General features: G+C 32.7%; 1 protein-coding gene across 1 annotated transcript in view; it reads left to right on the forward strand.

Annotated features, from left to right (window-relative positions):
• Positions 1-302: 302 nt before the first annotated feature.
• The window catches only part of LOC124105498 (complement factor H-like), a 54,964-nt gene continuing 31,072 nt past the window's right edge, over positions 303-24,194 (forward strand). Inside the window, exons 1-3 of the mRNA XM_058585104.1 lie at positions 303-572; positions 6,520-6,714; positions 7,129-7,302. Of these exons, the coding sequence (XP_058441087.1) occupies positions 350-572; positions 6,520-6,714; positions 7,129-7,302 (592 nt within the window). The 5' untranslated portion in view covers positions 303-349. The remainder of the gene's footprint in view (positions 573-6,519; positions 6,715-7,128; positions 7,303-24,194) is intronic.

Consider the following 24,194-nt stretch of genomic DNA (forward strand, 5'->3'; position numbering starts at 1 on the left):
TTTGTAAACAATCCTTATGAGAGCAACAGTGTCCAAAGAAATAGAAGAAAGTGGAAGAAATATTTGAAATATTTATACATGATCATGATGAAGTCATTGCCAGACAAGGAGTATCATGAAGTATGTGAAAGCTTTAGACAAAGCTATCACATACTTCATGATATCACAAATATATTGGTAAAAACCACAGTAAGTTAAACAGGAGTGATATATGAGGATATATATATATATATATATATATATATATATATAGTGATATGTGAGGATATGTTTATTTTAATGTCATTTTGTGCTCCTCTAGGGACAAATAAATATTACCTATAGTCTTACTTTCTTATACTTAATTTTAATGAGTACTGATTTCCACACTATTCACACATCCTATTTTTTTTCCCCAGAAGTAACATGTAATCCTCCTTATATTCCAAATGGTGTTTACTCACCTCAAAGGATTAAGCACAGAACTGGAGATGAAATCAGATATGAATGTAAAAGTGGTTTTTATCCTGCAACCAGGGGAAATACTGCAAAATGTACAAGTAGTGTCTGGATACCTCCTCCAAGATGTAGCTGTAAGTTCCATTTATATCTTGAGCTACTTTGTAATTCTGAATTGATTTTTCTACTAAACACACACACACACACACACACACACACACACACACACTGTGACAAGACCAAATAGTTGTCTATGTTTATGTACATAATATGTACATAGAGCCTTTAAAAGCATTCTTTACATCTCTTAGTATGAAAATCACATCTTAGTAAATTAAAAACAGTTTCTTGCAATTCAAAAAAATGTATGTATGTGTGTGTGTGTGTGTGTGTGTGTGTGTGTATATATATATATATATATATATATATTTTTTTTTTTTTTTCCTCTAATTAATAAAATTCTTCCAGTATGTGAATAAAACATTGGGTAAAAATACTACCTTCTAACAGATAATATGTTAGTTATTTGTTTCATTAAAACAAATTTACTGGGCTAGGGTTGTGGCTCAGTGGTAGAGAGCTCGCCTAGTATGTGTAAGGTCCTGGGTCCGATCCTCAGCACCACATGAAAATAAGTAAATAAAATCAAGGTATTGAATCCAACTACAACTAAAAAATAAAATTAAAAAAATTCCCTCCCAAACATATTTGTTTAATACCAAATATTTGTTGTCTCATTGTGACTGCGGGTCAAGAATTTGGAAATGAGTCAGTAGTTCTGAGTCAGTTTCTTCTTGTGGTGCAGTCAGTACATCAGTGTAATAGACTGTTCTGCAGGATCTGTTTCCCACACGGTTCACTCACATAGATTTTTGGCAGGAGGCCTCAGCTCCTGACCACATGGGCCTCTCTTAGGTTACCTGAATGACAGCTAACTTTCTCCAGAGCTACTGATCTGAGTGAGTGGAGGCCTGAATACCACTTAGGATCTACTCACATACTCTTGCTACCACCACATCTATTCTTCAGAAATGAGACACTAAGTCCAACATGCCCCCAAAAGGAGAAAAATAAAGCTCCCCTATTGTGAGGGAGGAGTGCTGAAGGACTTATGTAGTTTCCTACAAATTTTACATGTGGCAAAATTCCACTAAAGGTCAAGACTATTTTATTTATGGAATGCTTTCTTGGCCCTCTTCAAGTTTTAGTTTGTCTCCACAGTCATATTCCTTTTCTTTCTATCTAACTGTACATTTTAAAGGTGTATCACACTTAAACAAAAATGTGATGATACAAATGATTGGTCAATGAGTTCAATGTTAGTTCTAGGCAAAATTCCAGTCACTAACAGAGAAAGCTTTTATAACTGTGAAACAAATTTCAAAGTGCATAAGAACTATAAGGTCAATGTTTAGTGATTTTATAGTTGACTTCGACAATATGGATTTGCTCAAATATATCTAAACCTGCCTTTCACAGGTTCTTATGGATAAGGCAATGAAATTGACCAGTTAGATGGTTTATCTCTTTGCAATTTCATTAAATAATCTTATCTGATAATCAAGCAAGAGGACTTTCTTCTCAGGACAACTCCATTACTCATTGGTGACATCAAATTATTCAATGGCTCAGGGAAAATGTAGTATGAATTCACAACTTGAATGACACAAAGGATGATGTTAGTGAATCTACACTAGGACATATCATTCAAAGAAAATCCTACATGTCAAATTGAATCAAATAGGATAAACTTCTGCAATGGTAACTATAAAATCCTGGGCTTGAGTCAAAGAAATAAGCTTCCTAGGACAGATGGATTAGCAACATTTATGAAAATTAGTGAATATTTATTCAATTTTACGATCAGTTTGACTGAACACTAGGATGGAACAACTATAGCTGGCAATGAGACTATGACCTACATTTAGTGAAAGTATAAGCAGGTGGATACTCTAAGTAGTAGAATGAGGCTGTTGTGAGAACCACCCATCTCTGCTGATAGGTCCTTAGTGGAATATTAAATTTGCTTCAAGGTACACCCTTTTAATGAGGTTTAGATGTGCACACATGAGTGTGAAGAATATAGACAAGTGCCTCTGGCCTATCATAATAATTATACCTGTCAATTCTCTGCTTTTTGTGCATTTTGAAAAGACATCAGAGATAACTAATTTATTTTATTGATGTTCCATGAAACAGCATAAGTAGGTGAATAAACACATTTTTCTGCAACCACCAGGTTTCAAATCTCTTATCTACAAATGGGAAATTTAATTGATTAATCTTAAAATCTCACTTCTTGCAACTCAAAAGACTCAAGCATGTCCAAGGCACAGTTCTTGTTGAATAATACAGGTTTGGACAGTTCATGATGTAATTTCTAAAACCCATGGGTTAATATAAAATATCAAAATCTTTAAAAAAATATTATAGGGGAAAAAGTGAATGTTACCTAAAAGGAACAAGACTTAATGCTAAAAAGCATTTTAATTACAACACTGGAAGCTTCATAAAGGTGAGGAAGTATTTGTCAATGATAAGAGATATGGACTGTAGACCAAGAAAGTATACTTAGAAGAAATCATTTTCTCACCTTTGTTTAAAAAAAGACATTTAGGTTGAGCAAGAATTCAAAATATATAATCCAAAATCCAAATAATATATCCATAATAACACTGAAAATAAATAGCCTTAACTCACTCATTTAAAGACATAGACTAGCAGAATGGATCCAAAAACAAGATCCAACCAAATTCTGTTTGCAAGAGACTCATTTCATAGGTAAAGGCACTTGCAGACTGAAGGCAGAAGGATTGAAAAAAATTTTCTTCATGCAAATGAACTCTGAAAACAAGCTGGAGTAGCCATTCTTCATATCTGACAAAGCAGATTTCAAGCATGAATTAATCCGAAGAGAAAAAGAGAGCCATTACATCCTAGTAAAGGAAACAACCCAACAAGAAGAAATAATAATAGTTAATATATATGCCCCAAATGTCAACATATTACATTAAAAAATACTTCTTAAGGGGCTGTGGCTGTGGCTCAGCAGTAGTGCACTTGCCTGGCATGTGTGAGGTACTGGATTCGATTCTCAACACATCATATAAATAAATAAAACAAAGGTCTATTAACAACTAAAAAATAATAAAATAATACTTCCTGACATTAAATCCCAGATAGATCCCAATACAGTAATACTGGAAGATTTCAATACATCCTTATCACTAATAGATAGGTCATCAAAACATAAAATAAATAATGATATATCCAAACTGTATGTATTCAAACTCAATTTATCTTTTTCTCAGCAGTTCATGGAACCTTCTCCAAAACAGACCATGTTCCAGGTCAAAATGTACATCTAAGCAAATACACAAAGAAAATTGATATAATCCCATGCATCCTATTAGAACATACTAAAATGAAACTAGAAATCAAAAGCAAGAAAAATAGCAGAAATCACATAAACATGTGGAGTTTAAACAGTATCCTTTTAAGAAGGATGGATCAAAGAATAATTGAGGGAAGAAATAAAAAATATTTAGAAACAAATGAAACCAAAGATATATTAAATCTCTGAGATAGTATGAAAGCAGTACTAAGAGTAAAATTTATTTCATTGAGTATCTACATTAAAAATATAGAGAGAGACCAAATAAATAAGCTTATGTTACACTTCAAGGTCTTAATTACAAAATCAGTAGAAGGTCAGAAATAATAAAGATCAGAGCCAAAATTAGAAGAAAACATAGGATCAATATTCCATCATATCAGTGCAGGCACTGACTTTCTGAATGAGACCCCTAAAGCTCACAAAATAAAACTAAGAATCAGTAAGTGGGATGCCATTAAATTAAAAAAAGATCCTGTCCAGCAAAGAAAATGATGAAGAGAGTTGAAGAGAGAGCCTCTGGAATGGGAGAAAATATTTGTCAGTTACTCCTCTGACAAGGGAATAATATCCAGAATATATAAAGAACTAAAAAAACTCAATGCCAAAAGCAAACAAACAAACTCAAACAAGCAAACAAATAGAAATAGGCCAATCGATAAATGGCCAAAAGAACTAAACAGAAACTTCTTAAAAGAAGAAACCCATCATGCTAAGCGAAATAAGCCAATCCCCCCAAATAGGGGCTGAATGTGTTCTCTGATAAGTGCATGCTAATCCATAATGGGGTGGTGGATGGGGTGAGTGGAGGAACTTTGGAATGGGCAAAGGGAAGGGGGGGAGGGGATATGGGGGTAGAAAAGATGGTGGAATGAGACACACATTATTACCCTAGATACATATATGAATGGTGTGACTCTACGTCATGTACAATCAGAGAAGTGAAAAATTCTGCTCCGTTTATGTACAATGAATCAAAAAGCTTTCTGCTGTCATGTATAAAAACTAATAAAAATGAATAACAAAAAAGAAACACAAATGGTCAACAAATATATGGAAAAATGTCCAGCATCTCTAGCAATTAGGGAAATGCAAATCAAAACTACACCAAGAGATATGGACTGTAGACCAAGAAAGTACACTTGAAAGGAATCAATAATTATCAATATCATGAATAATAATAAATGCTGGTAAGGATTTTGAGGAAAAGGTGCACTTCTGCATTATTGATGGGACTGTAAATTAGAACAATCACTCTGGAAACCATGGGGAGATTCCTCAAAAAAAAAAAAAAAAAAAAACAACTAGGATTTAAACTGCCATATGACCCAGCTATCCCACTCTCAATGTTTTTCCAAAAGGCCTAAAAATCAGCATCCTATTGTGATTCAGCCACTTCAGTATTTACAGCAGCATAATTCCCAAATTATGGATTCTACCCAGAAGCCCATCAATAGGGATTAGAAATGTATTAGGAAAATGTGGTACATACATACAAAAGAGTTAACTCAGCCATAAGAGTGAAATAATGACATTTGCTGATGAATGGATGGAAATGGAGAAAAATCATGCTAAATGAAATAAACCAGACTTAGAAACTCAAAGGTTGAAAGTTTTCTCTCATATGAGGAAGTTTTAGTAAATTTAGGGAAAGAAGGCAGTGGGGGTGGGGATCAGATATCATAAAGATATAGGGAAGATCAGTGGTAGTAGCTATTGGAGAATGAGAGGGAAGAAGGAAGAGAAAGAGGAAGATAAATGGCATGAATTTAACCAAATCATGTCATATTCATATATAAACATCCCAAAGGAAATTTCCCTTTTGCATGTGTAATAGAATGAAATTTTAGTAGAGAAGAGGAGGGAACATGAGGGAGAAGAAGGGAGGAAAAGGTTGGATGGGGCTTGAAATAAAATTTCTTGCATATTTGATTGTGTCAAAATGAACCCAATATTTATGATGTTCTAATACAAAAGATGAGCAAAAATTCAAAGTGTATAATGCGAATTACCATTTTGAAGAGTAGAAACTTCTTGAAAATGGTCTGCAATCAAACATAAAGGAAAGTGGAAAAATTAATTGAAGTTGTAGTATATTTATTGTATGTGTGTATACATGAAGGCGATGAGGGGATTCTTTATAACATATCACATAAGATTTCTTGAAACAGAATCATATTGCCTGGAAAAAATTAATACTATTTAGATATTCAAAGGACTAGGTTTTCTCTAAACAATCTCTTGAAAATGAGTAAATTTCAAGAAAATAAAAATAAACCTGACAATAAAATAAATAACAGCACTTAAATTTGTGTTAAATTATTTAAAACATAAGAATAAGTCAATAAGATATAATCATATTATACCTCATTGAAAAACATTTTAGCACATTAAAAACATCTCATTTCCCAACTGAAACTAGAATAAAACTATTGTTTATTATAACCTTATCTATTTTGATACTAACAAATTTTTCTAGTTGATTTCTCTGGTGACTGAAAAGATATCATTTGACTTCACTAACAAAGACCTCACAGAGCATAATCATCTGATTTCTGTGACTTATCTTTTCTTGAAAACCTTGTAATTATGTTAATAATAAGACATAATTCATTACTTAAATGGTTTATTTCTGATATGTTGCTCAATAAAATAAAATATTATTCATCTTATTTTTTTATCACAAGTGAAACCTTGTGATTTTCCAGAGATAAAACATGGTCGTCTATACTATGAAGAAAGATATAGACCATACTTTCCAGTACCTATAGGACAACGATATACCTATGAATGTGATAACAATTTTGTGTCTCCTTCAAAATCATACTGGGGTTACATTTATTGCACAAAAGAAGGGTGGCTGCCAGAAGTACCATGCATCAGTAAGTAAATGTCTTTACAATGATACATGTATCTTTCAATGAGGGAAGAAAGAAGCACATAAGTATTTACAGTTAAGTCTTGCATGACAAATTAGGGCCAAGGGAAGAATTGTGTGTGCAAAAAGACCCAATTAGTTTTTGTCTTTTATAAGAAGCTCTTCATAAAAATCACATGAAAACCAAAGTTACAAGAAAACCTGTATCATTTACACATGTTTTAGCTACAAAATTAAAGATGAATTCAATGTTATTGATTTTTATTTTTTAACAAACATTTGGTATAGTAGTTTTGGGGTTTTCTTAATTGCACATTTTTCAGATGCTACACATTTTCTAAATATTATAAAGGTAATTTTTAATCCAATATTTTGTTCAAATTAATGTTTTCACTTTTTATCACTTTATGCTCCTTAGGACAATGCATTTTCAATTATGTGGAATATGGATATTACTCACGTGAAACAAGACATTCACTGCATGAGTCTGTTAAAGTTGATTGTTATCCTGGCTATAGTCTTTCAAATGGTCAAAACACAGTTACATGTACAGAGAATGGCTGGTCCCCTCCTCTCAAATGCATTCGGATTAGTAAGTAAAATGCTCTGATATCTATACTCGTGATTTTTTAAAGGTCCATCTACATTAAACTGGGGCAAAATATTTATAAAAATTTGTTTCCATGTTTCATGTAAAAGTGGAAATCAAAATTTATTGATAAGTATGTGGCAAAATAAGTGCACCTTAGTAAACAGTATTCAAGAATATAGTAAAGAATTTGAATACAGGGGCTGGGGCTGTAGCTCAGTAGTGGAGCACCTGCCTTGCGTGTGTGAAGCGCTGGGTTTGATCCTAAGCACCTTATAAAGATAAATAAATAAAGGTATTGTGTCCATATACAACTAGAAAATATATTTAAAAAAGAATTTGAATACAATATTTTTGGTTAAATTAAGTCATATGCATATACGTTGAAATTAATCATTTGACTCAAAATTATTATAAAATTGTTATAAATAAAAAATGAATACAATGAGAGTAAAAGATGTCAGTCAAGAAGTGATGGGGTATTTTTGCAGTATTGCCCTTTGTCTCTGAGTATTTCTGGGACATGTTACAGAAATGGGTCTTCTGGGAAATTGTACATATTTTGTTTTGGATTTTCTATAGAGCTTGTACTAATATACATTCTGGTCAATGCTGAATTCTTGCTCTACGTTCTTGATAATGATTAAGTGATGTTGTATTTTAATATTTACTAGATAAATGGCAATAAAGTGGTAAAACACTGAAGTGTTGATATGTGCTTCTTTTATTAATAATTGGATTTAGCATACATTGTTATGGGCTAATGGGAAGTTCATTTAATCTGTAAGATGAGGCTTGATGTTTTTTTTTTTAGATTATCTTTTTGGAAGCTTTGATGTTGGATTCTTAGTAATTCTAAATATCTTTTTTTTCAATTATATGTATTACATATGTGTTCTTAATTTATGTGGCTTTTATTTTTTCTTTTATGTTTACTATGAATAATATTGTTCCTTTCACTATAAAATTAACTGTATTTTATTGCTTATGTTTTTGATAGTAATACTTCAGAATGTAGACATACTTTTTATTCTAAAAGTTATATCTTGTCTTCATATTATTAATTCATTTGCAGGTTATTTTTATGCATGATAATGACATTATTTCCTTTTAAAAACAATATGGGAAAATTCAACATTTCCCCAGTAATCCAATATTGTACCTTTTCATATATCATAAAAATGGATACTGACTATTTATACTGTGTATTTTATTTTGCAACATTAGCAAATAATGTTTTAGTAATCTTCTACCTTAATCACTATAGATTCATAATAAGTATCGCTATCTAATCATGACTTTTCACCCCAGTCTTCTTTGTATCAGTTTCTTTGGGAGGTGACACTTTGATCTTCTGTAAACTTTTAAATTTAGCTTACCACATACTTTTAATTACCCTGTTTAGATTTTGTTTGCAGTTCTCTTGGGTCTGCAGAATAATTTACAAATAATTCACAGCTTAATGATATTGACCTTTCCCTTTTAGAAATGAAGTATATTTCTATGTATATATTTCTACATATATATTCTGTATTTCATATCTAGGTCTTTTGAAACACATTTTTGCTAATGAGAGGCTTTGAGCTTTTCTGACTTTATTCTTTGTAGGTAACAGGATTATCCATTACTTGTTTAAGCTCTAAGAATGTTCTTTTATCTTTGGGAATTTTAAATTTTACAAGGTTTATATTATTATTTTCCTTAAAATTTGTATTGAGCTTTTATTTGATGGTTTTTAACTTTCTCTTCAGAACTATATTTTGCTTAATTCTTATTTTTCTATATTTTTTCTATCTGAAGTGTTTGTTATTTGGGTTAATCTGCTTTGAACATATAACTTTTATTTCTATATCTTTTCACTTTTTATGTTCTATGTAGATAGATTGCTTTGACTTTTTTTCTTTCAATAACTAAATTATATTTAAAAATGTTTTAAAAACTGCATATTTAATTTCTAAGGGCTGATTTTAAAAATTATATTAGTATGTATTTATAAATAGACTAATGGGCTTTGTTGTGACATATTCATACCTGCACATGATAGTTTAATCAGTTTCATTCCCCACTACCTCCTCTGGTTCTTCTTCCTCCCTTGCTGGTCACCTTCTCATTTTTCAATTTCTAAGGGTTCACTTTTTAAAAAGACAAACTTTATTTAGGTATGAAGTATATACAAAGAAATTCACATGCATTTAGTGTGAAGGTGAAAGACTTTGATAAATTATATAAGTATAAACATAATGAAGTTTGAGATAGTTTTAATATTATGAGAAAGTTCTCTGGTTCTTTATCCACTGAGTCTACCCTCAATTCCATCAACATAGGTAATCAATGTTATTTCTGTCACTACAGATTAGTTTGCCTTTTGACAACTTTGTTATCAATAGATTTACACAGCATATTCATTTATATTTGGCTTTATTTTTTTCAGCAAAATGTAATTTTTTTCTGTTGTTTCTTGCATTAACAACTAATTTTTTTCATTACCAAGTCATATATCATTATACAAGTCGATGAGTATTTGGTTTTCTATTCCACTACCAATGAACATTTGGGGTATTTTCATGTTTTGGTAATTTTGGTTGCACTCTTTATGAACATTTGAAGAAAATCTTTGTATAGACATATTTTTACTCTTTATCTAGGATACATTTCTAAAATTGAAATTACTGAGTCATATGATATGTACATGACTAAATCTGTAAGAATTTGCTACATTGATTTTCAGGATTATTGGAATATTTTATACATTCCTATTGGCCACGTATAAGAGTTCCAATTGACTTGCATCTTCACTGACAAATAGGATGGCCAGTTTTAAAATTTTAGCCACATTGGCATATATGTAATGGTATGTCATTGTGCCCTCATTTTATTTTCCTGGTTGACTCTTTATGGTGAGCACTATTATATTTGCTTAGACATTATATCTGCGGGGACATTGTTATACTTTTTATTGTAAATTTCAATGTTTTTCCCACTTAAATTGTGTAGGTTATCTTATCATTCCATTGTGATAGTTCTTCATATAGTTAGGATGCAATTCCATTATCAGATATATGTCTATACATATTTTCTCATATTTTGTGATTTATCTTCTGAGGTTCTAAGAGATTGTTTCCAGTAACATATATTCTAACTTTTGATGAAATCCAAATTAATCATTTTTGTGAGTTATTTTTTGATCTTATATAGATCATTTTTCCAATGCTAAATTTACCCCCAAATTTCCATATTTTTCCAGTAATATTTCTATATCTCATATTCATATGTTGATTGACATACTGTTATGTTTTTTATGAAATGGAATTTATTTTTATATGGATGTCATTCTTAAAAAAATAAAAATTTTAGAACTTGTGTTTTTTTTTTTTAATTGAATATGCATTTATTCACTGGTACCAAAGATACCCATATGTCCCCAAATATCCATTTTCCCCTTCTTATAACAGAATCTGCATACTTTGTCTGGGCACATGAACATCTAGAATAAAGGCTCCTTCCAATTTAGGTATATCTACACAAATAAGTTTTGAACAATACAACATAAGGGAGAGTGGTATTTGTGTTTTTTGAGCAATGAGAAACTTACATAATTGTCAAGAAATTGTTAAATGTAGGTTTTGTGATTTTTTAAAATATTTGTTATTTTTAGCTGTATTTGGACATAATACCTTTATTTTATTTATTTATCTGTGGTGCTGAAGATTAAACCCAGGGTCTCGATTGTGCTAAGCGAGCGCTCTACTGCTGAGCCACAACCCCAGCCCAGTTTTTGTGGTTTTTTTAGGCTTTTTATTCCTTTATTTTTTAAATTGATGTATGTATTTATTCTTATATCAATATACTCTGTCTTGTTTACTGATGTATGAGTCCTCCACCTTTGTTCTTAAGTGTAGTAGACAAACTAATGGCCTCCTTAAAGATGTCTATGTTCTCATTCTTGGAATCTGAAATGCATTACTTTAAATGGTAAAATGGACTTTAGAGATATTACTTTGATCTTGAAATATGGAGAGTATTCTGGATCATCTGGGTGAAATCACGATAATGTGTGGAAAGAAAGAGAGAAGGAGGGAGAGAAAGCAAAAGAGTTATGTTACTGTGGAAAAGGGTCAGATAGAAGTTCAATGTTTTTGACTTTGAAAATGGAGGAAGGGGACATAAGCCAAACAAAGGGGAAAGTCTCTGGAAAATGGAAATGACAAGAAAATTGATTCTTCCCTCAACCTTCCAGAAAGGGATGCACCTCTTACAACATATCAATTTTAACTCAGTATATACATGGCATATTTTTGATATTTGGAATTTTAAGATAAAAACTTAGTGTTGTTTGAAGTTATAATAGAATTCTTTTGCAGAAGCAATAAAATACAAATACATTATTTTTAAAAATAATTCTGCCTTATCTAGCTGTTTTCCATTTTATTTTACTTTTGATATCACCTTGTTGATTTCTATAAAAATTCTGCTGAGATTTGATTGAGACTGAGGGGAATATGTATATAATTGGGAGAATCATATTATAAAAATATTAATTCTTCCATTTAATGAACATGGTATGTCTCTTTGTTTATTTAGGTCTTCTTTAATCTGTTCATTAATGCTTTTTAACTTTTAAAATGTGAGTTATGTACATATATTGTTAAATCTTTTCTTAGGCAGCAGGAGAATTTAAAAATAATATTACATATTATATTTATTTTTTCCATTTTCATTAAATCACATAGGATTCTAATGTGTTTCTTGTATATTAGGATCTTATTAAATTTACCATTGGTTTTGCAGTATACATCCCTCTGATTACATTCTTAAAACTTGTCTGTGTAACTAATTATACTATAAATCTATGTATTTAGATAAGCTTCTAAAGGATGTCTCCAGGGGAGTTTTGAACTTTAAATAGAAAACTATGAATCACTACATATTGCATCTCATGCTTATCTTGGTCAACGTTTAACACTGGAATTCCTAACATCTTTGGAGATAACCACAGAACGTATTATTCCTCTAACAAAAGAATTCTGTCCTGACAGTTTATCTTCCTGTTTATTGGTCAACTTTTCTTAGTTAAAATATCTCATTGTCATTCTTTTTCATGCATTTTTAATAATGTATAGAATTGAAAAAGCAAAAAGAGAAGAACTACTGGTATGTAGGCATTGCTTTCCAGAAACATTAGAGTTTTAATAAATATTTCAGCATAAATTTATCTATAAAATGTGTTACTACCCCTGATTGTCTGCTCCAGGAATACAATATGAATATGTACTTTACGTTGTGTTTTTCATTTGGAATGCCTCCCAAAGGCTCATGTGATAAATGCTTGATCCTCAGCTGATAGCACTATTAGGAGATGGTAGAAATTTCAGGAGGTGGGGCCTGGTTAGAAGAAGAAGTTTACTGGCAGACATGTCTTTGAAGAGTTCATTTTGTCTCTAGCCTCTGTCTCTGTCTCTGTCTCCCCTCCCACTTTCTCTGTTTTATCACAGGCCCATAGCAATGGAAGCAGCCACCATGGACTAAATTCTTGAAACTTTGAGCTAAAATAAATCTTTCCCATTTATATTTTTTATTTTTATTTTTTTATTTTTTTTTGCCGGGGAGGGGGGAGTATTTTGTCATCATGATGGAAAGCTGACTAACATATTTTGTAACCGAATTATAGGCTTTTCCATATAGTTTTATAAAGGCGGTATTTACCTGACATATACATTAGTTTGCATATTCCAAAGGCAGGTACCCTTGGCAAGCACTAAGCTTGTTAATAGTTGGTATGGAAGGCATAGTGAACTCTTATTCTGAATTGGATCCAGTTTATGAAGCATTCTTTAATTTGAATATTGACAGTCATCCACAAAACAAAGAATTCTCCATCCACAAAGATATCATCTACAGCATAGACAAGACAATAAAGGACAGACAATAAATATTTTGGGTTTTGCTGCCACACATTTTTTTAAAGAGAGAGAGAGAGAATTTTTTAATATTTATTTCTAGTTTTTTCGGTGGACACAACATCTTCATTTGTATGTGGTGCTGAGGATCCAACCCAGGCTGCACGCATGCCAGGCGAGCGCACTACCTCTTGAGCCACATCCCCAGCCCCAGCCAAACATTTTTGTTGCTGTTATTCAACTGGCATTTTAGCATGAATGTTGTCTTAATGTAAAAATCATCAATATAGCTGTATTCTAATAACCTTTATTCACAAAAAGAGACAGGGGCAAAAATTTAGTCCACTGGCAATTATTTTTCCCCAAGTCAGGGTCCAGATGTATTGTAATACATGATAATATGACTAGTTAGACATTCCACAGATATTTGTTTTTGTCTAGGTTGTTAGTTATATGGTTTTCTCAAGACTTGTTTTTGAACAATGACTACATGTGTTTCAGGGAGTTAATATTTCCCACAATTCACTTCCCAAAAGAAGTCCTGTCATACAAATAGCCAGTCAAAATGAAACCAAAAAACCTGACAATATTACGTCTCTTCCAGGTGTTTACCTTTAAGGTGCTATTAGCCTCATTGTAAAGCATTATGTGCATCCATTCATTTGTTTCAATCCCCCAGTACCTATTCTAGACCTTCACCTGCAAAAAACAAACAAACAAACCAAACCAAACAAACAAAAAAAAACAAAACCCAACCAGGGAGGATTTCTATAGGCAAACAGCTATGATTTTGAGTATTTGTAAATACTGTCATAAAATTACTGTACATTCTTTTGTTCTCAACTTTTCACATGGTATCAAGGCAATAGTAACTTTTCCTTTCTGCATTGGTGTTTTTTTTGTTTGTTTGTTTTTTTGGTCAACAATATTCTCCCTTTTTTTCATTTAGCATTAATTTTTTTCTTTAGTTTCCATATGTCAATGCAACCAATGTAGGATCACTAGGTTCAGCAGAGAATTGAGTCATAAGATGGTAGCAATATCCACCTGGCTAATATTTCTCCTTGTGTTCCCCATTACATGGAGCAGGGATGCATATATATAAGGTTACAAATCTCTCATCCACTCTGTAGAAAAGAAGGTAGAAATCATTAATTCTAGTTTAAACAGTGGAAGAAGGAATAATCCATGCAATAACTTTTGGAATTTGATCTGCAACAACTAGAAATATTGCCATGATATCATATTTAGCAATTGATCTTTCTCTAAACCTGCAAAAACAGCCTAAGTCCCAGGTATATATGATCAGACAAAATAAAATTAAAAAGGTTAGAAACAGTGAAGATGTTTGAAATTTCTGGTATCATGCCTTACTTTTCATCCCTATCTTTCCCAGGGTATTTCAAATATCTCTACAATGGTGGTTCTGTTTTACATCCATCAATGTTGAGTAACACACATTTACTGATGCAAACTATCCATTTATTTTCTAAAACACTCCCCTCTATATACACACACCCAAATTATTAAGTAGAAATGTTCTCAATCGATTTTTTGTTCAATCAACTACATTTTAGGTCATGAGGACTTTAGTTCATTATATATTATGTTTCTCAGTCCTTTGTTATATTGCACCTACAGTAAAATAAATGCATTCCTTGACCAGATAATATATAACCTGTGGGTCTAATTTAAGTGCAGTCCTTAAATTGCAATTCTTACCTATTTACTCTGTGCTATTGTAGAGAAATTTGTTTCAGTTACCAGGTATGGAAGTCCATATCTAAAATTACATTATGGCTAAAGCCATCTGAAACTGGGGGAAAACAAATTTACCAGATTTCTTCCAAGGTAAGGAATAGATATATTTGGTATGCAGTGATCCTATTACTTTTTTGTCTGGTAAATGAAAAAAATAACAGAGCCTAATAATATTTCTTGATTTGACATGAAATATTTTTATTCTTTTTAATTACATGTAACATTAGGATACATTTTGACATAATCACAAAAGCATGGACTATAATTTGTTCTAATTCAGTCCCCAACACTTCTTTCCTCCCCTATTTCTGCCCCCACCTGCTCCCCTCTCTCTCTACTCCACTGATCTTTCTGTACTTTACTTATACTTTTTTTAAAAAAATAGTGTGTTATGGATATACTTGGTGTTGTTATTCACTCTGCTATATTCATGCTATATTTTAATCAAATTCATTCCACTCTACTTCCCTTTTCCCGTCCTTCCATCCTCCGCCTCCATCCCTTCCATCTACTCAACTGATCTTTCCTTTATTTTGCTGAAATTCCCTCTCTCTTTTTCCCCCTCTCTCTCTTCCTTTTTTATTTCCCCCCTTATTTTGGATTAGCCTTCACATATTTGACGTTTGACTTTTTGGGATTGGCTTATTTTACTTAGCATGATAGTCTCCTATTTCATCCATTTACTGGCAAATGCCATAATTTCATTCTTCTTTATGGCTGAGAAATACTGCACTGTGTATATATACCACATTTTCTTTATTCATTCACCTGTTGAAGGGCATCTAGGTTGGTTCCATAGCTTGTCTATTTGTGAATTATGTTGCTGTAAACATTGATGTGGCTCTATCTCTGTAGAATGCTGATTTTAAATCTTTGGATATATACCAAAGAGTAGGATAGCTGGGTCATATGGTGCTTCCATTCCCAGTGTTTTGAGGAATCTTCTTGCTGTTTTCCAGAATAGCTGCACTATTTTGTGGCCCACCAAAGATGTATGAGGATACCTTTTCCCCCACATCTGTGCTAACATTTAAGGTTTTTTTCTTTTTTTTGTATTGGACATTGAACACAGAAGTGCTTAACCACTGAGCCACATCCCCAGACCTTTTTATATTTTATTTTGAGACAGGGTCTTGCTAAGTTGCTTAGGGTCTCACTAAGTTGCTGAGACTTTGAACTCCTGATTCTCCTGCCTCAGCCTCATAAGCTGCTGAGATTAGAGGCATGAGTCAATGCACCTGGCAGCACTTATTTTTCTTTGTATATTGATGATTGCCATTCTGACTAGAAATGAAATCTCAATGCAGCTTTGATTTGCAATTCCCTAATTGCTAGAGGTGGTGAAGTTTTCTTTTCTTATGTTTATTGACCATTTGTATTTCTTTCTTTTTTTTGTGTGTGTGAAGTGTCTATTTAGTTCTTTTGGCCATTTATTGCGCTCGCTCTCTCTCTCTCTCTCTCTCTCTCTCTTTGGTGTTAAGTTTTGTTTTTTGTTTTTTAATTCTTTGTATGTTCTGGATATTAATGCCCATCTGAAGAGCAGGTGGCAAAGATCCCCCATTCTATAGAATCTCTCTTCACACTCTTTGTTTCCATTGCTGTGCAGAAGCTTTTTCATTTGATGTCATCTGACTTATTGATTTTTTTATTTTACTTTTTACAGTTTAAGAGTCTTTTTAAGGAAGTTGGTTGCTGTACTGACATGTTGGACTGTTGAGCCTACATTTCCTTTTATTAGCTGCAGGATTTCTGGTCTAATTCCTAGGCTTTCAGTCCACTTTAAGTTGACTTTTGTGCAGCATGAGAGATAGAGGTTAAATTTCACTCTTCTACATATGGATTTTGAGTTTTCCCGGAACCTTTGGTAAAAAGGTTATCTTGCTTTTTTATAACATATGTTTTTGGCATATTTGTCTATTGTCAGATAACTGTATTTATGTGAATTTGTCTCTGTGTCTTCTATTTGGTTCCACTGGTCTTCATGACTGTTTTGGTGCCAGTACCAAAACATGTGCCTTTGTTACTGTAGCTTTGCAGTGTAGTTTGAGTGATGTAATTTTGTTGCTTCCAGCTTCACTCTTCTGGGTCTCCTATATTTACAAATTAATTTCAGACCTTATTTTTCTCCTTCCATAAAAAATATCATTAGAATTTTGATGGGGAGGGTTGGGGTTGTGGCTTGGAGGTAGAGCGCTTGCCTAGCATGTGTGAAGCACTGGGTTCAATCCTCAGCACCACATAAAATAATAAATAAAGATATGTGGCCACCTGTATCTAAAAAATAAATATTAAAAAAAAGAATTTTGATGGAGATCTTATTGAATCTGAATAGAACCTTTGATAGTAGAGTTACTTTGACATCTATCTAAGAACATGGGATGTCTTTCCATCTCCAAAGTTTTCCTTCAATTTTTTTCTTTAGTATTCTATAGTTTTCATTGTAGAGTTCCTTCACCTCTTTTAGATTGATTCTTAAGTGTTTTTTGTTTGCTTATTTGTTTGTTTGTTTGTTGAGGCTATTGGAATGGGATAGTTTTCCTAATTTCCTTTTCAGCAGATTAATTATTGGAGTATAGGAACTTAATTGATTTCTGAGTGTTGATTTTATATCCTGCTACTTTGCTGAATTGATTTATGAGCTATAGAAGTCTTGTGGTAGTTTTTTGGGGGAGGGGTCCCTTAAATATAGGATCATCAGCAACAGAGATAATTTGAGCTCTTCTTTTCCTAGAGTTTCAAGTACTGTGATGTACAGGAGAGGTAAAAGTGCCTTGTTCCCCTTTTTAGAAGAAATGCTTTTAGTTTTTCTCTATTCAGTATATTGTTGGCCTTGGGTTTATCATATGTAAGTTTCTTCTTACATTAGTTTTACAAAAACATTAGTTTTTCTAATGTTTTCAACCTAAATAGGTGCCATACTTTATCAAATGCTTTTTCTGCGTTTATTGAGATAATTTCGCAATTCTTAACCTTGACTCTTTTTTTGTGGTAAGTCACAGTTATTGATTTTCATCTGTTGAACCAACCTTGTGTCCCTGGGATGAAGCCCATTTGATCACAGTGCACTATCTTTTTAATGTGTATTTGTTTGCAGTTTGTCAACATTTTATTAAGAAATTTTTCATCTATGTTGTTCAAGGACATTAGCATGAAGTTTTCTTTCCTTAATATGTCTTTGTCTGGTTATGATATCAGGGTGATTCTGGCTTCATAGAATGAGTTTGGCAGTATTCTCTTCGTTTCTATTTCATGGAAATGATTTCAGGAGGACTGGTATAAATTCTTTTTTCAAGGTCTAGTAGAACTCAGCTGAGAATCTCTCTGGTCCTGGGCTTTCGTTGTTGTTGTTGTTATTGGAAGGCTTTTGATGGCAGCTTTAATTTCTTCACTTGACACTGAAATGTTTAAGTTTTCTATATCCTCATGGTTTAATTTGGGTAGGTCCTGTGTCTCAAGGTTTTCTAACTTGTTGGATGATAAATTTTCAAAATAGTTTCTGGTGATTCTTTGAATTTCAGTAGTGATATTTTCTTTTTCATTTCAAATTTTGTTAATTTGATTGTTTCCTCTCTTTGTTTAGTTTGGCTAAGGGTTTATCAATCTTTTTTATCCATTCAAAAGACCAACTCTGTGTTTCATTGATCTTTTTTTATTTTCTTAATTCTCAATTTCACTGAGTCCTGGTATGATTTTAATTATTTTCTGATTTCTACTGATTTTGGTGATGGTTTGTTTTTTTCCTTGTAGGACCTTGAGATGTAATGCTAGATTTTTATTTGGTATCTTTCTATTTTAAACTGCCATAAACTTTCCTCTTAGAGCTGCCTTTATACTATTCCAGAGATTTTGATATGTTGTATGACTATTCTGATTTCTTCTAAAATTATTTTTTTATTTCTTCATTGATTTCTTCTTTTTCCAATTCATCATCCAAAAATGTATTATTTAATCTCCAGGTGTTATAATGGTTTCTGTTTTTTTATCTTATCATTGATTTCTAATTTTATTCCATAATAATCTGATAGAATGCAAACAATTATCTCTATTATTTTTGCATTTGCTAAGATTTGCTTTCTGATCTAAGTTATGGTCTATTTAAGAAAATTTTCCATGTGCTGCTGAGAATAAAGTGAATTCATCTATTGATGGATGAAATATTCTGTACATACCTGTTAGGCCTATATTATTAATAATATTTTAGTTCTATAAAATGTTTACTTAGTTTATATCTGGATGGTAATATAGTCATAAAAGAGGTGTGTTAAAGGTAGCCAGTAGTATTGTATTGTAGTCTATTTGACTTAATGTTGAGAAAGGTTTGCTTCATATATATATATATATATATATATATATATATATATATACACACACACACAAACACACACACACACCATTTTAGAGGGCATAAATATTTGCAATTGTTATATCTTGTTGTCTGATTTCCTTAAGCAGTATGAAGTGAACTTTTCCAATACTGAACTTTTCCATTTCTTCTGATTAATTTTGGTTGAAGTTCGCATTTCTGATACAAGAATAGCTTTCTCTGCTTGTTTTCCAGTACCATTTGCATAGTATGTCTTTTCCCATCATTTCACCTTCAGTCTGTAGATGTCTTTCACTATGAGATAAAGATAGAATATTGTTGGGTCTTGTTTTTTTATTAAAATCTGCCAATCTATGTCTTTGATTGAAGATTTTAGAGCATTTATATTCATGTTATTTTAGAGAGATGATTTTTATATTCTGAATTTTTTATTTATTTCTAATATTTAAATCAGATTTGATTCTCTGTTAATTATCTATTCTTCTAGTGTAATTCCTCCTTATGCTGGTTTTCATTTCTTCTTCATGAAATATTTCATCAAATAAGTTTTATAGCAGGATTTCTGGATATGGATTCTTTTAGCTTCTGTTTATTGCAGAAGATTTTTATTCATCTTCAATTTTGAAGCTCAATATTGCTGGGTATAATATTCTTGGCTGGCCTCCATTTTCCTTCAGAGCTTGGTATATATTTTTCTAATCCCTCCTGGTTTTTAGGGTTTGGGTTGAGAAATCAGTTGAAATCTAGACTGGTTTACCTCTAAATGTGACGAGCTACTTTTCTCTTGCAGCTTTTAAAAATTCTATCCTTCTTTTATATGTTAGGCATTTTCATTATAATGTGTCTTGGAGTAGATAGGTTGTGATTTTGTGTATTTATAGTCCTATATAACTCTTGTATTTGAATTTCCATCTCATTCTTAATGTTTGGAAAATTTTCTGATATTATTTCATTGAAAAGATTTTATATCTCTTTAGCTTGAACTTCAGAGCCATTATCCTCCCTGGTGCTTCTTAAATTTTGCTTCTTGATGTTATCCAAGATTTTTTAATATGCTGCTTATATTCTTTTAGCATCTTTTATTTTTGGCCAACTTTATTTCAAGTTTATGTATTTTGTCTTCAAGGCCTGAAAATATATCTTCAAAGTGGTTTATTCTATTGGTAATGCTTTTCATTGGATTTTTAATTTGGTTTATTGAGTCTTTCATTTCAACGTCAGATTTTTTCAGAATGTATATCTCTTTTATTAAGTGATCTTTGACTTCCTGTATTTTCTTCTTTAATTTTACTTCTTACATCTTCTTTTAGCTCATGGAACATTTAGCTATGAATTTCCTAAATTCTTTCTCTGACAATTTCCCCACTGTAGCATTAATGCAGTCAGTTGTTTAAGCATTATGGGTTGTTTGGGATGATTCATTCCCCTTCTTTTTCACATTGTTTTTATGTCTACCCATCTATTGGGATAGTTTTCATTTCTTCTTTTAAGCAAGGGACTACTTTATGAGCTCTTTTTCTCTTCAGAGACCTGTGTTGGTTGAATATCCAGATATTGATACTTTAAGTCAGTTTGTGACATATGCTGATCCCAATATCATACCACTTTGAGAGATGTCACTGGATACTTATTATTATTATTTACTATAATTACTTCATAGTCAAGCTATGTATTATTTAACCTTATGAGAAATGAAAACTTGCTGATATTGTTCTTCACAGTCCCTCAAATCCAGGTTTAAAACTTGTAGTAAAGTTTTGGAATAGGTCAAAAGTAGTTATTATGTTTAGTAAAGTTGCTATAATTTAAAATGAAGGCTAAAAGAAAGAAATAAAAAAGATTGGTCAACAAAGAAAGGAAAAAAGGAAAGCAAGAAAGAAAGAGAACATGAGAAAACAAACAAACAAAAAAACATGTAGTAGATATCCATTATTTTTTGGGTATGGATTGCTTCAGAGTTATTGAGGCACAGGAGCCAACCCCCTACTTGCTATGGAATGTCCACCAGCCTGTTGTGGTTTGTCAGGTCAGGGACCTGTAGCTTACTGCTTGGAGAGTACAGTCTTGTGGCTTGGTTGTTTTTATTGTGTGTAGGAGTTCAAGATGCAGGCTCTATTGTGTCCATGTAGCTGCTCCCCTTGGCAGGGTCCTTTTCATGGTTGTGAATTTTCTGTGGGTGTTCTGTGGTGCAGAAGCATTGCCCTTGCCCATGCTGCTCTCTAGGTTCTGTAGTAACCTGACTCAGGTGGTTCACCTAGGTTCTAGTTTCCACTGCCCCTGCTTTTAACAGCAGGCATCAATTCCTTCAGTTGACTATGACTGATGGCAAGGCCAGCCAGTCCTTTTACTCATCATTTGTGCTGTAGGTCAGGCTGGGAGCAGTCAATTCCTGCTGTTTTGGATCAGGAAATTTTCTGCCTTTGCGTGACCTCCCTCTGGCTATATTTTTAGGTGCCTTCCAATTAAGTTTACTTAGGTATTCAGTGAACTTCTTTTAGCAGCTTCTTCCAGTGGCTGCCACTATCCAGAAACTGGATTTCTATGTCACTGGATATTCCAGCAGCTTTCCTCCAGCCCCATGATTAAAGGTACAGTCCCTAGGCTTCCTATGGTGCCTCCTCTCAATGTTGGTGGTCAGGGCTGATGCAGTCTGATGGCTCTGCTTTCCTCTACTCAGGGCCAAAGCTGTTTTGCTGATCTGTCACTGTCTGGATCCCATGGAAGCTGCACAGAGCATTTCCCCTCTGCCTAGATGACAGGGAGGCTGAGCAGAGCACTGAGTTAGGGGCACTTCCCCACACAGGTCTGTACCTGAACATCCTTGTTCATAGTGAGAAGGAGTGGAAGGGGTTTTAGCAATTTGGGGCTAGTAGCGGTTCCTCTAGAACTTCTTTCTAGATGGATTTTTTAAGAGGTCTCGATGCAGAGGACTTTTCTCTGATTGAATTTGCAGCTATCTGGGCATAGGAAGATGCTGTGTTGACTTAGGGGAGTGATTGGTCAGCTGAGGGCTCCATGAGATAGCTACAGACTCCCTGGGTCAGCTTTCCTTTCACAATTTGGTTTTATAGTGTTTGATCTGCTTTAAGAACATTGCTATTTTCCTCATCCTTCAAATTTTATCTGCCTTTCCAAATATTTTTAAATGGGTGAGCTTAAGAGCTTTCCCATTCATTCTCTTTCTTTCTGTGTTGCCCACACCCTACCCCCACTCCCACAGCCTCTTACCCCACTCTGGTTCAGGTTGGAGGTTAGGGAACTCTGTACTTATTTTCTGCTCTGGCAACCGATCTTCAAGTCTCTCCAGGTTTTAGACTTTATACAGTATTTAGTCTTAGCGCATTTATTTTTTCACCCACCCACCATTCTAGTGTTCATTCACTGCCTCCTTTCTGTGCTGTGAAGAGACTAGGAATTTGTGCCTAGATCCCACCCACCATCTTCTCAGCTCTTGATGTGAAATTTTGTCTAATATTAAAAAATTCAAATTTTTTGTCTCTTGCTTTTGTTTTAGAGCTAGCATTCACTAAATTTCCTTTCTTCTATACTTTACCTCTCTCTACCTTACATTTCTTTCTTTCTTTCTCTTTCTTTTTTTCTTTCTTTCTTTCTTTTTCTTTTATATCCCTGGTTTATCTGGCTCAAATTATTGATAAGAATTTCTTTGTAAATTCCAGGATCCTGTGCTTTGCTCTGGTTTTTTATTGAGTCAATGGTGGTCATGTAATTGACCAATCTCACGTTGATATTCATATTGAGATGTCACTATTGCCAATATATATTTAGTCATCATTGAATCACAGTCATTTTTATTTGAATTAAATCTAAACCTCACATAATCATATTGTGACAATAAGCAGATTAATTAAAATATAGTTGAGTGCAGTAGACAAATTAGTATGTTCTACATAAGTATTATTTGTCCATAGTTTCCTTTAAAATCGTCACTGAATATAATAAAAATTAGCCAAATGGATCACAGAATACCATTTTTTGATGACTTGATATGAATTATTAGTGCTATTTTGTCTGATGCTTTTGAAGATATTACTTTTTCACCCTTTGAAATAGTGATTTGTTTCCCATTAAATTGTCCATTTTAACTCATATGTGGTGGTATCTCTCTTTTTTTTTCAGTTTCAAAGTCAAAGTCATTTAATTATTATTTTTAATTGATTTTTTAAAAAATTGACAGCAGAATGCATTACAATTCTTATTACACATATTTAGCACAATTTTTCATATCTCTGGTTGTATATAAAGTATGTTGACACCAATTTGTGTCTTCATACATGTACTTTGGATAATGATGTCTATCACATCCCACCATCCTTGCTAACTCCCTGCCCTGTCCCTTCCCCTCCTACCCCTCTGCCCTATCTAGAGTTCATCTATTCTTCCCATGCTCCCCCTCCCTACCCCACTATGAATCAGCCTCCTTATATTAGAGAAAACATTCGGCATTTGTTTTAATGCTGCTGTTTCTTTTACCATGTTTAATTGCTATCTACACATCTTTGGTGAAGACTCTGAAAAGCTTTTGCCTACTTTTCTTTGGGTTGTTTTTTTATTACTAAATGTTGAAACTGCTTAATATATTCTGGATACCCTTTTATTGGGTAGACATGCTGCAAATATTTTAGTCCCATCTGTAGCTTTGTTGTTCACTTTGTTAACTGTGTAGTTCATAGAGCAAAGTGTTTAATATTTAATTTCATTCAAAGTATCAAAATTTTCATTTGTGGAACATGTCTTTTTGTGAGTACAATTCACAATCTCTTTGCTGAAACCAAGGTCATATACTTTTGTCAAAGTTCACATTTTACCTTTAGTAGATGATTCAATTTTTGAGTTAATTTTTGTATGAGCTTATGTGGAGACTTGTTATTGTCCTTTTGAATGCCTGATTGTTC

The sequence above is a fragment of the Marmota monax genome, unplaced genomic scaffold (assembly GCF_021218885.2).
Source record: "Marmota monax isolate L192 unplaced genomic scaffold, Marmota_monax_Labrador192_F-V1.1 WCK01_AAM20220418_F8-fsc01524, whole genome shotgun sequence".
Lineage (NCBI taxonomy): Eukaryota > Metazoa > Chordata > Mammalia > Rodentia > Sciuridae > Marmota > Marmota monax.